This window comes from Rhipicephalus microplus, chromosome 4 (genome assembly GCF_043290135.1).
Source record: "Rhipicephalus microplus isolate Deutch F79 chromosome 4, USDA_Rmic, whole genome shotgun sequence".
Lineage (NCBI taxonomy): Eukaryota > Metazoa > Arthropoda > Arachnida > Ixodida > Ixodidae > Rhipicephalus > Rhipicephalus microplus.
The window spans coordinates 32,618,626-32,634,212 of record NC_134703.1 but is presented as its reverse complement, the minus strand read 5'-3'; the positions used below and the strand labels follow the sequence as shown (position 1 = coordinate 32,634,212).

Here is a 15,587-nt window from a genome sequence, read left to right as displayed (position 1 = left end):
ATTGGAATCCAGACCCATACCTTGTCGCCTAGCTTGTAGGTTACCAATTTATGTCGTAGGTCGTACCGTTTCGCATCTTTGTGTTGCTGGTGACAAATACGCACGCGGGCTAGCTGTCGGGCTTCTTCGGCGCGCTGACCAAATTCTTCGGCGTCAGCGTGAGTGTCGTCACACTCGTGCGGCAGCATAGCGTCCAACATTGTAGTGACTTCGCGCCCGTGTATTAAACTAAACGGCGTCATTCCGGTAGTTTCCTGCCGGGCAGTAATATAGGCGAAGGTCACATAAGGCAAGATTTCGTCCGAGTTCTCGTGTTCTGTGTCGAGATACATGCAGAGCATGTCTGCGAGGGTTTTATTAAGCCGCTCTGTTAGTCTGTTCGTTTGTGGGCGGTACGCTGTTGTTCTCCGGTGAGCTGTACCACTGAGCCTGAGCACCGACTCCAAAAGTTCTGCCACGAACGCAGTTCTTCTATCCGTGATGAGAACTGTTGGAGCACCGTGCTGAAGGACGACGTTTTCTATGAAGAAATGATTTGCTTCTGCTGCTGTGGCCCTCGGCATGGCTTTAGTTTCTGCGTAGCGAGACAAGTAACCGGTGGCGACAATGATCCATCTGTTTCCTGTGGTAGAAGTTGGGAATGGGCCCAGGAAATCCATTCCGATTTGGGCGAATGGCTTTGCTGGTACTTGAACGGAATGTAATAAGCTTGCCGGCCTGCCGGGTGGTGCTTTGCGTCTTTGACAGTCGGCACATGTTTGGACGTGATGTTTCACAGCAGCAGGTAGGTTCAGCCAGCAGTAACTGTTTTGCAGACGGGATAATGTTCGGGTGTAACCGAGATGACCGGAGGTGACTTCATCATGGCAGGCTTCCAGAATTTCTTTTCGCAGTGATGCAGGGACGACGAGCAAGTATGGGCTGTCGGTGGGAGAAAAGGTTTTCTTGTATAGGACGTCGTTCCTTAAACAAAAAGATGGCACTTCTCTCGCAAAAACTCGTGGCACGTCTTCCCGTCTTCCTTCTAAGAAATTGATAAGCGAAAGCAGGTCAGGGTCACTGCGCTGCTCTTGTGAAATAGTGGCCGCGTTGATGACTCCCAAGAATGCGGCGTCCATAGACTCGTAATTAATAGCGACAGGCTCGACGGGTGACCGCGAGAGACAGTCTGCGTCGGTGTGCTTCTTCCCTGATTTATAAATAATGGTCATATCAAACTCTTGAAGACGAAGGCTCCAGCATGCTAAACGGCCGGATGGGTCTTTCAAGTTAGTGAGCCAGCAAAGCGAGTGGTGATCACTGACGACCTTGAATGAGCGGCCGTACAGATACGGTTGAAATTTGAGAACTGCCCAAACCACGGCGAGGCACTCTTTCTCGGTAGTCGGGTAGTTCTCTTCCGTGCGAGAGAGAGCTCTGCTGGCATAGGCTATCACTTTCTCGAAGTTATCTTGCCATTGTATCAGTACGGCGCCCAGGCCTACATTGCTTGCGCCAGTGTGAAGTGCTGTTGGCGCTTCCTGGTCAAAGTGCGCAAGAAACGAAGGTGTTTAAAGTCGTTGGCGTAATTTGTTGAACGCTGTTTGTTCCTTTTCGCTCCAAAGAAAGGGGACATCCTCTCATGTGAGCCACGTCAGAGGTGCCGCAATAGATGAAAAGTTGGCGATGAATCGTCGGTAGTAAGCGCAGAGGCCTAAGAAGCGTCTCACTGCTCTTTTATCATGCGGTGCGGGAAACTTTGCGACAGCATCGATTTTGCCCAAGTCAGGTCGAACACCTTCGTGGCTGACCACGTGGCCTAAGAAGCAAAGTTCGCTGAAACTGAAATGGCACTTCTCTGGCTTTGAAGTCAGGCCAGCCGAACGTATAGCTTGTAGAACTGCAAATAATCGACTTAGGTGTTCCTCGAATGTGGCTGAGAAGACGACGTCGTCTAGATAGACCAAGCATGTCTGCCACTTTAGTCCTGATAGCACAGTGTCCATTAAACGCTGAAAAGTGGCTGGCGCTGAGCATAACCAGAATGGAAGCACTTTAAATTCATAAAGCCCGTCGGGCGTCACGAAAGCAGTTTTCTCACGGTCTCTCTCGTCGACCTCTATTTGCCAATAGCCACTTCGCAGGTCCATCGATGAGAAATAGCGTGCATGCCGCAGCCGATCAAGAGAGTCATCTATGCGTGGCAGTGGGTAGACGTCTTTCTTCGTTACTTGGTTTAACTTGCGGTAATCTATACAGAAACGCAAGCTGCCGTCTTTCTTTTTAACCAATACCACGGGGGATGCCCAGGGACTCTTGGAAGGCTGTATTACGTCATCTTGGAGCATCTTCTGAACTTGCTTTTGGATCTCCTCACGTTCTTTCGGAACCACACGGTATGGGTTTTGACAGATTGGTCTCGTATTTTCTTCAACGATGATTCGGTGCCGGGTCAGTGGTGTTTGCTCGACTTTCGATATGCACGAAAAACAATTTTTGAACTGGTGTATCAGCTCTAGTAGGCACTGTTTATCCGAGGCTGACAGGGTTGAGCAAATGTTGACAGACAAAGGTGTCGAGGTTGGGATAGTCGCGTTGTCCGGTTGCAAAGCGAAGCAATCTCTGGCTTGGTCCATGTCGTCGTAGTAGGCAATCGCGGTGCCCTTCTGGATGTGACGATGCTCGTTGCTGAAGTTGGTGATGAGCACTTCTGCCCGCCCATCAATTAGCTCCAGAATGCCTCTCCCTATTGAAACACCTTGCGTATGCAATAGCCTGTTTATTCGCTCCGCTATCACTTCATTACCGCACGGCCGTTCACATAACACCGACACAAGGCAGCAAGATCTCGGCAGGAGCATTACATCATCGGCTACACGTAAACGTTGCAGTTGTTCTTCAGTGGTGGCGTCGACGTAAGGATGGGCGGAAAAGGTGATGATACGTTCTGAAACGTTGATGACAGCACCGTACTCTCGTAGAAAATTCATTCCCCAAATCAGCTCTTCACAACAGTCCGGTAAAAGACAAAAGTGGTGACGAAGCTCAAATCACCGATTACGAGCTGAGCGATGCATGTACCGGTTGGCGTCATTAGCTGCCCACCAGCACTCCTTATGCTCGGCCCACTCCACGGCGTCTTAACCTTCTTAAGGTGGTCGGCGAGCTCTTGTCGCATAATAGAGAAGTCAGCACCAGTGTCAACCAGTGCTGTTACGTGGTGTCCGTCTATAATAACGCTGAAGTCGGCACGTACAAATTCATTGGCATTAGTACTCGTGGTTGTCGTCGTCTTCGTCATCACTGTCGTCACGTCGTCTTTGTGTAGAGCAAGGGGGTCTTTTTGGCGTCTCGGCGATAGGCAACCTTGCCCCCAGAGGTCGCGGCAGTTAGTTTCCCTGGCACGGGCTTGGGGAGCGGTTTTTGACGCCGTCAGCGTATCTTTGGCAATTCGGGGAATTCTGACCTCGTGCAGGTGAGGGAGACCGCCAGCGACGACTTGGTGAAGATGCTTGGTTGGTCGGCAGGTGATCAGCACCACGGTCACGAGGGTCTTCAGAATAAAAGGAAGGGGGCCGAGAAAAGTTTCCAAACCGGGCTTCTCGATGACTGCAGTAGCGTGAGATGTGGCCTGGTTCGCCGCAGTGGAAACAAAGGGGTCGACGGTCGGCAGTCCGCCACAAGTCGGTCCGACGTACTGGTGGTCGCCGGACAGGTTCCCGCTGCCACCACGGCAAGATAACGGGTCGTGGCTGAAGGGGTGCTTCTTCTGGGGCAGGCGGATGACGGCGGACGGCATCGGCATAGGTCAGTGGACGTGGTTCGGGTGGTGGCGCCGGTGATGGAAAGGCTTGCCGTAGTTCCTGGCGCACGATTTCTGCAACAGAAGCAACTGGGGGATCGGCAGACGGAAAGCCGAGGGCCCGCAGCTCTTCTCGCAGGATGTGTCGAATCATTTGCCGTAAAGAGTTTTCGGAAACCACAGCGTTTTGAGCGGCGGCGCCAACAGGCGTTTGGTCGGACAGGCGGTCAAAGTGGCGGCATCGTTGCCGGAGCGCCCGCTCAATGACAGTCGCCTCTTTGATGAATTCATCCCCTGTTGTTGGCGGATTTCGTACAAGGCTGGCGAAAAGCGGTTCCTTCACTCCCCGCATCAGGTGACGAACTTTCCTTGCCTCGGGCATGTCAGGGTCAGCGCGGCTAAATAGGCGGGCCATATCCTCAGCGAACATGGCGACACTTTCGTTCGGATTTTGCATGTGGGCTTCAATCATCTGTTGTGCGAGATTCCATCGGTCCGCACTCAGGAACGTCTTGAGAAGCTTTTGGCAGAAATTGTCCCCGGTTCGGAAAGTAGGCTCCCTGTTCTCGCACCATGTGCGAGCGCTATTTTCCATTGCGAAGTAGGCACGGCCATGTTTTTCTTGCACACTCCAACAATTCACCACAGTGGTCCGCTCGAACTGGTCGAGCCAGTCCTTGATATCTTCACACGGTTCTCCACGGAAGACTTCGGGAACACGAGGAGTCTCAAAAGTTACCTGGTAAGGATGAGTCATCTGGGCCGGAGGAAGAGTCGCAGACGTTGAGGGGGCCGCCATGTTGGTAACAGGAGATGCCGTCAAGAGTTCTGGACTTAGGCCTAGTAGGCGCCGGCTGAATCGGTGTACTGGAGTCGCAACAAAATGTTGAGGCTCCGGACTGGGTGTACGGTCCCGAACAACGCTTTCTTGCATCAGGTTGCAGGCCCCAGCACTTCCACCAGTGTTGCGACGTCAACACAGAGGTCGTACTTGAAGACGCTGAGAAAACAGCAGCGGGTCGATCTTTTGATTAACCGCGCGCGCGAGAGCGTTCCCCGTTTTTCTCGTTGTTGCGCTCTGCATAAAAGCGTGCAGATGCGCGTATGCGCTGTCGCCTTCGTCTTTTTCGCGGGACGCGCGTGACAATATCAGGCCTTACCATTGCTCCTGGCCTGCTGGAGTTTCGTGATCGTAGAGAGTTGGTCGCAGCAGTTAACCCTACTTCTCCTGTTGTGCTGCCCCAAGGCACTTACTGTGACTTGCTTTACCGATACTGAACCACTTTCTCTCGGGCCGCTCCAGGCGGAACCACCATGTTTAGGTACAATTTCCAATGATGACCATGCTACATCGAGTACTTTACCGGCCGCAATGAACACTAATCTTTCAGAATTGCAAAAAGAAGCACATTTAACTCTACTTCAAAAGCACAGCATTTCCTATGATGTCCGTTCCAAGATCTTGGGTCGTACTTCCGTAGAAGTGCATCGCATCGAGACTCAAGGGAACACAATTGTGCACCACCGCCCCTATTGTGTTTTTTCTTCTGAGCAAAAGATAATTGAAGACAATGTCACTGACATGCTCAAACGAGATATCATCCGGCCATCATCCAGCTCTTGATCATCACCTGTAGTGTTGGTTCGCAAGAAGAATTGTTCAGTGCGATTCTGCATTGATTATCGGGCACCTAATAAGATTACGCGCAAGGACATATATACCCGATGCCACTCATCGACGTCGCACTTGACTCTCTCCAGGACGCTGAATTCTTCTCAAGCCTTGACCTCTGATCTGGGTATTGGCAAATACTCATGCACGAAGCGGACAAGGATAAAATGGCATTTGTAACACCAGATGGTCTCTATGAATTCAATGTCATGCCTTTTGGCTAATTTAATGCCCCTGCCACATTTGAACACATTATAGACACGGTTCTTAGCGGTCTTATATGAAAGACCTGTCTTTGTTATCTAGGTGACATCGTCATACTTCCTACCACTTTTAGTCCGCATATTGAGCGTTTGGACGAAGTTTTGTCGTGTATTTCCAACGCTGGACTTGGCTAAACATGAAGAAATATCACTTCACCAACACGAACATCAAGATGTTGGGCCACCTTGTCAGCAAAGATGGAGTTCCGCCGGATCCTGAAAAGATTGCTGCTGTGATAAGCTTCTATCGCCCAGAAACTCAAAAACATTTAGGCAGTTTTCTAAACCTGGCGTCCTACTTTCACCGCTTTATCCATCACTTCGCTACCATCGCCTTGCCACTGCACAAGCTTCCCACGTCAGGATCTGCCTTTGCGTGGACAAACGACTGCGAGTGTGCTTTTCAAGCCCTCAAACACGACCTAACATCGGACGCCGTCCTATGCCATTTTAACGAGAACGCACCCACTTGTTTACATTCCGACGCTAGTGCCCACGGGATCGGTGCAGTTTTTTTACAGCGGGATGGCACTTCACGAGAGAATGTTGTTGCCTATGCCAGTCGGGCTTTCATGGCTGCTGAGCAGAACTACTCCATAACGGAGCAAGAATGTCTTGCTATCATTTGGGCGATTAAAAAATTTTGGCCATATCTTTATGGACGCCACTTCACAGTAATAACAAATCATGATGCTTTATGCTGGCTATCTTCACTGAGGAACTTCTCTGGTCGTCTGGGTTGCTTGGTACTCCGTCTGCAAGAATACAATTTTGACCTCGTTTGGTACTCCGTCTGCAAGAGTACAATTTCGACGTCGTTTACAGGTCTGGCAAGAAAAATCAAGATGCAGATGCTGTCTCTCGCTTCCCCCTGCCACTATCGCTGTCGGGCCCGTTAGGTTAATATTCGTCACGTGATCTTGACACTATGTCAACCCCTACGTTATCCCAACTAGCGGTTGCTGGCACGTTGGCTTAGAATAACTACACTCAGTTCACCTTGCGCCAGCGTGACGATTCGTACTGCAATCGCATTATCGAACGCCTAAATGATAGGTCGCTTCTTCCTAATGCCAGATCACGTCGACAACTACGGCAATTTAAGATAGACAACAATGTGCTACACCGTTACGTTTACACCACTAATGAATACCAGTGGATTCCAGTTCTTTTACATTCTCTGCGTCAAAAAATTTTCAAAGCCTTTCATGACAATCCATGTGCAGGCCACTTGGGATATCACAAAACACACAGCCGCATCAGGCAAACTTTCTTCTGGCCCGGCCTCTTTACCTTTGCGGCCAAGTACATTGGGTCTTGCCCTTTGTGGCAACAGCGGAAGCGACCAACTTTAAGTCCTGCTGACCTATTGCGGCCAATCCCATGTCGCAAGACACCTTTTGCCATCGTTGGGATAGATCTAGTCAAACCTTCCCTCATCACGCCAAGAGGTCCTCGATGAATAGTGACAGCAGTCGATCACCTGACACTGCACGCAGAGACTGCTCCTCTACGTAGAAGTTCTGCCTCAGATGTCGCTGATTTTCTTCTCAACGCCATTGTGTTATGTCATGGTGCAACTTGCGTCCTGTTGAGTGATCGTGGCAGGACCTTTCTGTTCGCAATCATTGGAGACCTCCTGCAAACTTATGGCACAGTGCACAAAACATCAGCCTACCCCCTGAAACTAATGGGTTAACAGAACGATTTCATTGCATACTAACAGACATGCTATTGATGTATATATTGGACCACACCCTGACAACTGGGACACAATTCTTCCTTTTGTGACATTCGCCCATAACACCGCTGTCCAACTAATCACTGGCAACTCTCATTTCTACCTAGTGTATGGCCGTGCACCAATATTCACTATCGACGTCTCTTTCTTGAATGTTTCAACTGATGCCTTGTCAACCATATTTGAGCACTTCATCTCAAGAGTTGAAGAATGTTGGCAAAGTGCATGCCTCAACACAGAAGACAGTCAGCAGGATTGAAAACACGACTAAGACAGCTCTCATCGTGATGTCTCCTACAGTCCTGGAAATGAAATCTTGCTTTGGACGCCGACTCGTACTCCAGGATTGTGCGATAAATTGCAGTTCCGGTATATTGGGCCCTCTATAATTAGTGAACAAAATGTCACGAGCAAACTATCGCGTCATTCCCTTCTAGCTTTCTTCAGATCGTCATTGTCGTACTTCTGAGATTGTTCATGCTTCACGTCTGAAACAATTCATTCAACGTCCCGTGCCTGTCTAAGACACGGTTCGGCTGGCCGCTTGCAAGTGAGGGAGCGGAAGTTAGCGAGAGTATTATTCATGCACTTCATCCTCTTATCTGTATATACTCATCACCACCACTTAGGCCTGGGATGTGGGAAGCTGGCTCGGCCAATTAAAGAAGAGTCTTGCCTCCTCAACGTTGCTTTACAATATGTACATGAAAAATTAAACAAGAAATTTTAACTGTACACTGTCTGCCTCCCATTCCAACCAAGCAGACGAAGACTTTAGGGAGGGCAGCTTAGTACCTCGTTTAGCTGCTACTCCCACTGGCCTGGGCCATGTAGGCATCCAGCTCAGCATCCAAGTGGCTTCTTGTGCGTGCCATGTATGCCTCCAGCTGCTGATCTAATTGACGACGGTCATTTTGGCCACCAGAATTTACACCGGTTGCTCCCTGCTGCTGCTGTTGCTGCTGCTGAGCACGCCGCCTGCGATTTCGTGACCTGCACAAAATGCACCGTCATGTACACTTGCGTGTGTGAAGAAAATTGTTTACAGTGGCATTCCTGTTGGCGCCATGAGGCAGCTATGACAGTAGTAATCAACAGTGGTAGGACAAGAGGCCTTGGGCTGCATTTACATAACTCACTATTTGCTACCTGTAATAACGAAGGATAGTGCAAGAAATGTTCAAGAAGGGTATGATGCAGATTTTTTAAAATTAGGGGCAAGAAAAAAATTATACGTAAATTAACATTGTTGATTCTGTGGCCTGGTTAGTTCAGTATACTCAAAGCCTAGTGAATTTATTTCAGACTTCTTCATTTCGCTCATGATCTTCAAGAAAGTAAGAAAAAAAAATATTTTATATGAACAATTAAAACACAAATGATTCACGAAATGTACTCACAGATACAGATGAATGCGAATAAGCATCTCAGTTGTTACTTCGCTTTGTCTGAAAAGCGCGCCTTTTCGCAACGGAGGCTGTGCAACAATTGCAGTGACCTTTGTGCACCCAGCAACTGCAACAGAATCGTTTCAGCGAAATCCCAAGTCTAGCCAACACGTACGATCCTCCCCACTGCAAGTTAAGGGCGCACGTTTGAGCGTACACCCGCTTATTCTCTATGCGGGCCAAAGTACGCGTGAGAGATGAGAGCCGTAGCGCGCTCACCGCGCCATCTTGCTGATAATGCTGAAAACACGATAGTCCCCCCCCCCCCCCCACCGAGATCCCTGCCAACAGCGGTAGTGGTAGATATAAATAGCTTGCCGTTTATAAACGTCCAAAGAGGTATTCCATGGTGGCTCAGTGGTTAACGCCTCGCATTCACGACGCGGAGGTCCCACGTTCGATTCTGCGGGCCGGAGTCTTTTTTCTAGATTTTTTTTTCTTTACTGTCTTTTCGCATATATAGATACATATACATATACCGTGCATGACATCGACACCGACGTCCACGCCGGTGGTGAAATCCAGCCGAGAGTGTCTATATAATTGCTATCACAATAAAAAAAATGGTGAAATTTGCTTGTCTCCAAACAGGGCTGTCCCCAAATAGGAACTTGAAGTATGCTGAACTCTATAAGGCACTTTCTATTCTTGAGACAAAGGAAAACACCATATTTTGTGGAATTCACTACAGATTTATCCCCAAATTTTGATTTTCTATATTTCCTATTTCATACAAGTTTTGAGTGTTCAAGGAAGTGCCCTGGCATATCGTATTGCATTGTTGGGAAGTAACAGAGTTATTTTGAGCCTCTGTTGGCCTTTCTCCTTCACCTTCCTCTTCACTTCCTGCTTTACATTGTTTGTTGTACACAGTACAGTGGCTACTGTTTGAATTATGGATGTTGCAGAGCTTTTTTTTAACTCTGAGTAAATAAAGTCAGAGACCACTGCTAGCTCTTATATTTCATCCATCCATTACAACATGCCGTATCCAAAAACTGAATGTACGGATAGAACTTTCTTGTAACCAATAAAATGCAGTAGTTGAACAACAGAAGAGTTAATTAAGGGGAGATGCTACTCGAAAAACGATTTTCTTTAATAAGAGTCTAAATTTAACACAAATTGGCATGCTAATAGAGTTTTTTCTCCTCTTTTCAAATATGTCATTTATTTTCATGTAGATTGCTTGGTTTTCTTTCTGCAGGTCAGATACTGCAAAATTATGGCCATTGTTATGCAACAATTCTGACCTATAAAAATTTGAGATAAAGCATGCAGATATAGCTGACTATGATCCTTTGGAACCGTAGAGTGCAAAAAACTATATAAATTTTGTGTGTAAAAAGGTGAAATACAATAATAAAATAGAAAAATTTACTATGGCTCTAGTTGCCAAGGGCTTTCAATTTTATGTAATTTTTCAAAAACATAATCAAGCAGCACTGACAATCTGAATAGATAGTTGCACTCTATGGGCCTTCATCATGCTATGTGCAAAATTTCATAGAGGTATGACAATTCTAAGTATACGAACTAGCGTGTATAAGAAGCACAGATCACACAAAACTGCAAAAGGAGAAAAACGCATTTGAAAGTTTAAAACCTTTTTTTTTTTTATCACAGAGTTGTTAGAAATGCATAATCTTTGGCCATAATGTTCAACAGAACTTTGAAAAGCACTGCAAGTTACTAGAACTGTCCTGGAGCATAGGTTGTGCCCTCACGGTCTTTGCGAGCACTCTCTTCTAGCCGTGCCCTTTTCACTCCACGACGACGGTGGGCCCTTGCTTCTGCTGTCAGACGCTTGGACATTCTCTTGATGCGCCTCGCATCGCGGGAATCACTGAAAGTAACTAGATCTCTAGATGGCAATATGTTGAGCTCTTCCAGGATGTGCTCGAAAGTAGCATGACATTTGTTGAACCACAGGATTGCCATAGCTGCGGCAGTCTCGACATCCGTTCGGGAGACAAACTTAGTCTTGGGGCAAAGTAGCCAAATTTTGCTGTTCAGGGATTCCGATGCGGTCTGGGTTTTCCCTTTGATGCATCGAGCAAGGAGCTTCTCATCCGTTAGCCGCTTATAAATGGGCACAACAGCCAATCCCTGTGCTTTTGTCAGGAGAGGTGTGTGGCTTGGTGCAGGCTCACCAAGTGCTTCAGCGCGTTGATGTTTGCACTACGACTCTGTTCCTGCAGGGCAAAACTTGTGGCTGCCAGCATTGTCAGTAGAGCATGAGTGGAAGTACGAAGCCCATACTGCAGTGTACATATCCCGTACACTCCCCCTGTTGCTTGTTATGGCAATCTGATAGTATGTTTGGAGCTTCTGAATGGCTGGCCCTTTCATTTTCTGCCCTCGTGGTAATGGCACACGCAGCTTCCGTAGCGCGCTGCCAAGTCTCTTGGCCACATGATTAGTGCAGTCTTCTTTTTCTATATTGACAGCACCATAGACTTTTGACTCTGCAACTGTACTATATGCTTTGCTGTCACCGTCACTCAAGAATGTCATGAAATGCAGTGGGGTGTCATAAGTCAATGTTCTCTGCCAAATGCGCATTACAACCTCCGTTTCCATGGCATGGGAGGAACAGTCTGCATTTTTTTCACAGACTGGGCCATGGAATGCCTGCCACACTTCCTCGATTGATTTGATTGATATGTGGGGTTTAACGTCCCAAAACCACTATATGATTATGAGAGACGCCGTAGTGGAGGGCTCCGGAAATTTAGACCACCTGGGGTTCTTTAACGTGCACCCAAATCTGAGCACACGGGCCTACAACATTTCCGCCTCCATCGGAAATGTAGCCGCCGCAGCCGGGATTCGAACCCGCGCCCTGCGGGCCACACTTCCTCGTCTGGGCCCATATCCTTGTGCCTACTGCATGTCAGGCAGTAATTTGATATGACCTCGAAGTCTAAGCAGAGGCCAGTATCTAAGGAGATAACTGCACCAATCCCGTTGTGGCTTTTGTGGCCCCTCTTCTGCCAAGTGCCGTCGAACATAACAGCCACATCAGTTTCGCCTGCTACTTCTTTCGTCAACTCTCTGGATCAGTGCAAGTTTTCACTCACATCTGCCATGGCAGCGGTGTGCACCTTCTTTGCTATCGAAAAAAATCCTCGGTGGTGCATTGGCTTTGGGAGTCCAATAATGGAGCAAAATCTCGACAATTGCTCATGCCCAATGCCGATAGCGCGTGCAGCCACCACCGCCTTCACATTTACAGCGAAACTATCTCGGGAGCTCCCACTGTCGTACCGTTGGCTCACTCGGCTGCTGCCGTCCGCCGTAACACGCAGTGACGTATAGGAGCACGAAAGAACAGTCGCTGAGCATTCGCTGTTTTCGCAATGAAGTTCGAGGAGCGAAGAAAGTCCCTTGCGCTTTTTTGCCGGCTCCCGAACGGCAAGTTTTTGAATACCGCAAGCAGGGCGTGCCGCACCTGCCACAAGTGCCGTCAGCAAGAGGGTGTCGCACAAAACTGTCGTTGCACAAACCTCATCGCGCTGTCTTTCGTCTTTTTCCAAAAAGCAGAGCTTCTTTTCCGAAGCACTGACGAAAGAAAGCGCAGCGTCAATCCCTTCATCGCAGCCACTGTTGCTCGCGCACTCGTCGATGCCGCCGTCAGGCCTAGCACACGTAGGCGCGTTCTCGTTCGGCGCCGTCGTTCGGGGCGCTTTACGCCACCTTCCCTTGAACTTGTGCTTCGTTTGAAACTTCTGCGGTCTCACGTTGCACTTTTTCGGGCTTGTCATCGCGGAAATATGCGTAGACGCGCAGAAAAGCAGACGGACCAAATGCCGATGGCCGCCACCAACACAGATGACAATGACTCGGTAGCCAATGGCGATGCGGCTTAGGGTGCCGCGCGTTTCAAACCGCTCAAACCACGCGATAAAAAGGCCTTGTTTTTTATTTTATTTTTTGCCCACGTACGAAACTGGCGGTCGTCGGAGCTGTAAGAAGAAGGCCGGACGCAACTTTCCCAACCGATCACGATGGCGGGCGGCACTGCGACGGGGAGCAGCGCGCAGTCAAAGATGGCGAATATCGGCGCAAATTCACGAAATTTTGAGCCACCGCGATGCCTTCATACACATTTTTTTGCATTTTGCGGGTCGAATTTAGTTTTGAAATTTTCACAGATGAAAGAAGAAGGTTTGAAGATTACAATGCAATAAAAATCAGAAATACGAGAAATTTCCCTAAAAACGTGATTTTTCGACTCGCATCTCCCCTTAAATAGAACCGTGCCATTGTATCCCGAAGGAGTATGGCCACTAGCGTGGGCTCGGTCCTACGTAGCAGCAGGGCCGTGTTCATCAGTCACGCGTAGCAACAGGGTCGCCTCGCGTGACTAACGCCGCTGCACACATGCGCACTAGCACAGCCAAGGTGCTGAGCACAGCGTGGCAAGTGCACAGTGCTGCTCTTAAACAATTCGCAACAGTTTATTGCCGGCGGCAACACCAAAAACACTGTACAGCGCTGGCTGCAAAAGGCTTATTCACGCCACGGGCGAAAGTACAACACAAAGGGTGCCGCAAGCATGTCTCCATGAACACAAGGGTTTACAGTGACACGCCGCTGAGGGAAACAGGCCCTCGCGGCTATGCTGCACACTCTCACGATCAGTGACCACAGGGCCCAATCAAGCGAGGCCAAACTACACTCGCGTTGGCTTTGAGAGGCATAGCTTGGCGCAGCAAGGCCATGCGCGAACACACCGCACTGCTCTTTGGCCTAGCATTCGGAAGGGGCAATGAAAGGTAAGCGTTGATTGATAAGATATGTGGGGTTTAACGTCCCAAAACCACCATATGATTATGAGAGACGCCGTAGTGGAGGGCTCCGGAAATTTTGACCACCTGGGGTTCTTTAACGTGCACCCAAATCTGAGCACACGGGCCTACAACATTTCCGCCTCCATTGGAAATGCAGCCGCCGCAGCCGGGATAATGAAAGGTAAGCGTTCGCTGTGGACACAAGGCACCGTTGGCAAGTTCGAGCGAGCTCCAAGAACGAAGGGAGCCAACAAACGGAAAAAAAACGTGGGCTCACCCTTCGCTGTCCAGAGAGGATATCTCACTCCCACCTGGCGTGAGCGCAAAATGTCTCTAGAGACTCGAGCGCAGCGCAAGTGTCGACATCAGCTGCCAGTTGAGAGGGGTTAACGTTATTCCCGCTCTCGCAGTGCGGACGGACCGTGGAGGAAGGGAGAGATATGTTAGGACATGAGAAAGGCAGAAATAGGCGACAAAGTCCGCACAATGGCGGCAGGCTAGCCTCTATTCCCACATCATGACTTTTTCCACTTGGCAACAATGTCCAGTAGGTTCACCTCTTTCGTCATTTGACCATCTGACACTAGAATCTTCTGGCCTAATGCAGTCAATAGTACCAAGACTTACTTGTCTTTCAACTTGGCAATGCATATTTTATTACTAAAAATTATTAAAAACTATGAACCCTCTCCCCCATCCACTTCACTGGACCCATTCTGCCAGGTGTTGTGCAATTTGAGTCATCCTGTTTGTTGCTGCTAGATATCCGTTGAACGGTTTGCTAAAAGATATTGACAAGGTCGTCGCTCCAAAGTTGAAACATGCCAACTACATAAAAGCGCGATGTAATGAGCAGCTGCATGAGACGTGGCACAGCAAACTCACAACCATAGATATACTCTGCAGAAACAGTACAATAAGTAGATTATTCACGGCACTTTTTGTGAAGTGGGAGCGGCACGAAAATTCCTTTTTGTCGTAGGTCTCCACCGAGTTCCATTAATGACTGAGGACTCGCCTTGGCGGTGACGTGTTTGCGTACGCTGTGCCGTTCAATATTTATTCTTTGCGGTGTACATAATCAATGAACTGTGCAAAGTTGTCGTACCCAACCATGCTGTTTAAATGAGCCTTAAGATAAGTCATAGGAGTACCCTAGACATGAATTTAAAATAATTTCGGGTTGTTGCTTTAAATAAAAACGTGGGTGTCGAGAATTACAAAAAAAGTGATCTCGGTTACGGTATCGAGGCGGTGGCCTCGCAGTGACGTGTCAAGAGGGGCCCGATGTTACGGGAAGACCGCAACTCTCAAAATACCAGCTACAGCGGCCTGTTTGCTGTCAGTCGTATGTGGTTCGTAAACACCGATGAGTAAATTGTCACCCAGAGACCTTGACAGTGATTTCTGCGACTTAGGCTGCATGCAGGATGCAGAATTCACAAACCCCGTTACTGGGTTTACTTGTGATAATGTCCATTGCAGTGGGGCTGGCTTGCAGATACTTGGCGAAGAAATTTAAGATCACATTACAATATTTTGTACGCACTGTCTGGCTCCAGTGTGTAGAGAGCGATGGCTGTGCACACCATGGGAACAAAAGATTTGCCTTTTGAGGTGCCTGAAAATCGTGCCAGTACTACTTTACTTAAGCCTTACTTACGTACGAGCAAAGTTGGGCAATACATACAAGGTAGGTTCTTGAAATGCATTAATGGCAGACTTATGGCTAAGGTTGACTGAAGTCATAAGTTCATTAAGTTAGGTTTCTAAAAACGGGGACAAGAAAAGTAACGCTCTCCAAGCGAAAGATTCAGGTTGAAGGTAAAAAATACTTGTTTCAGGATGAGCTACACTAGTTCAAACGAACGCCCCCATATGGTGTC

General features: G+C 48.4%; 1 protein-coding gene across 2 annotated transcripts in view; it reads right to left on the bottom strand.

Annotated features, from left to right (window-relative positions):
* Positions 1-15,587, bottom strand: part of LOC119171600 (chromatin target of PRMT1 protein) — a 35,857-nt gene that overhangs the window by 3,329 nt on the left and 16,941 nt on the right. For both annotated transcript variants that reach the window (XM_075892470.1, XM_075892469.1), the window contains exon 6: positions 8,253-8,450. In XM_075892470.1, coding sequence (XP_075748585.1) covers positions 8,258-8,450 — 193 coding nt within the window. In that variant the 3' untranslated portion in view covers positions 8,253-8,257. The remainder of the gene's footprint in view (positions 1-8,252; positions 8,451-15,587) is intronic.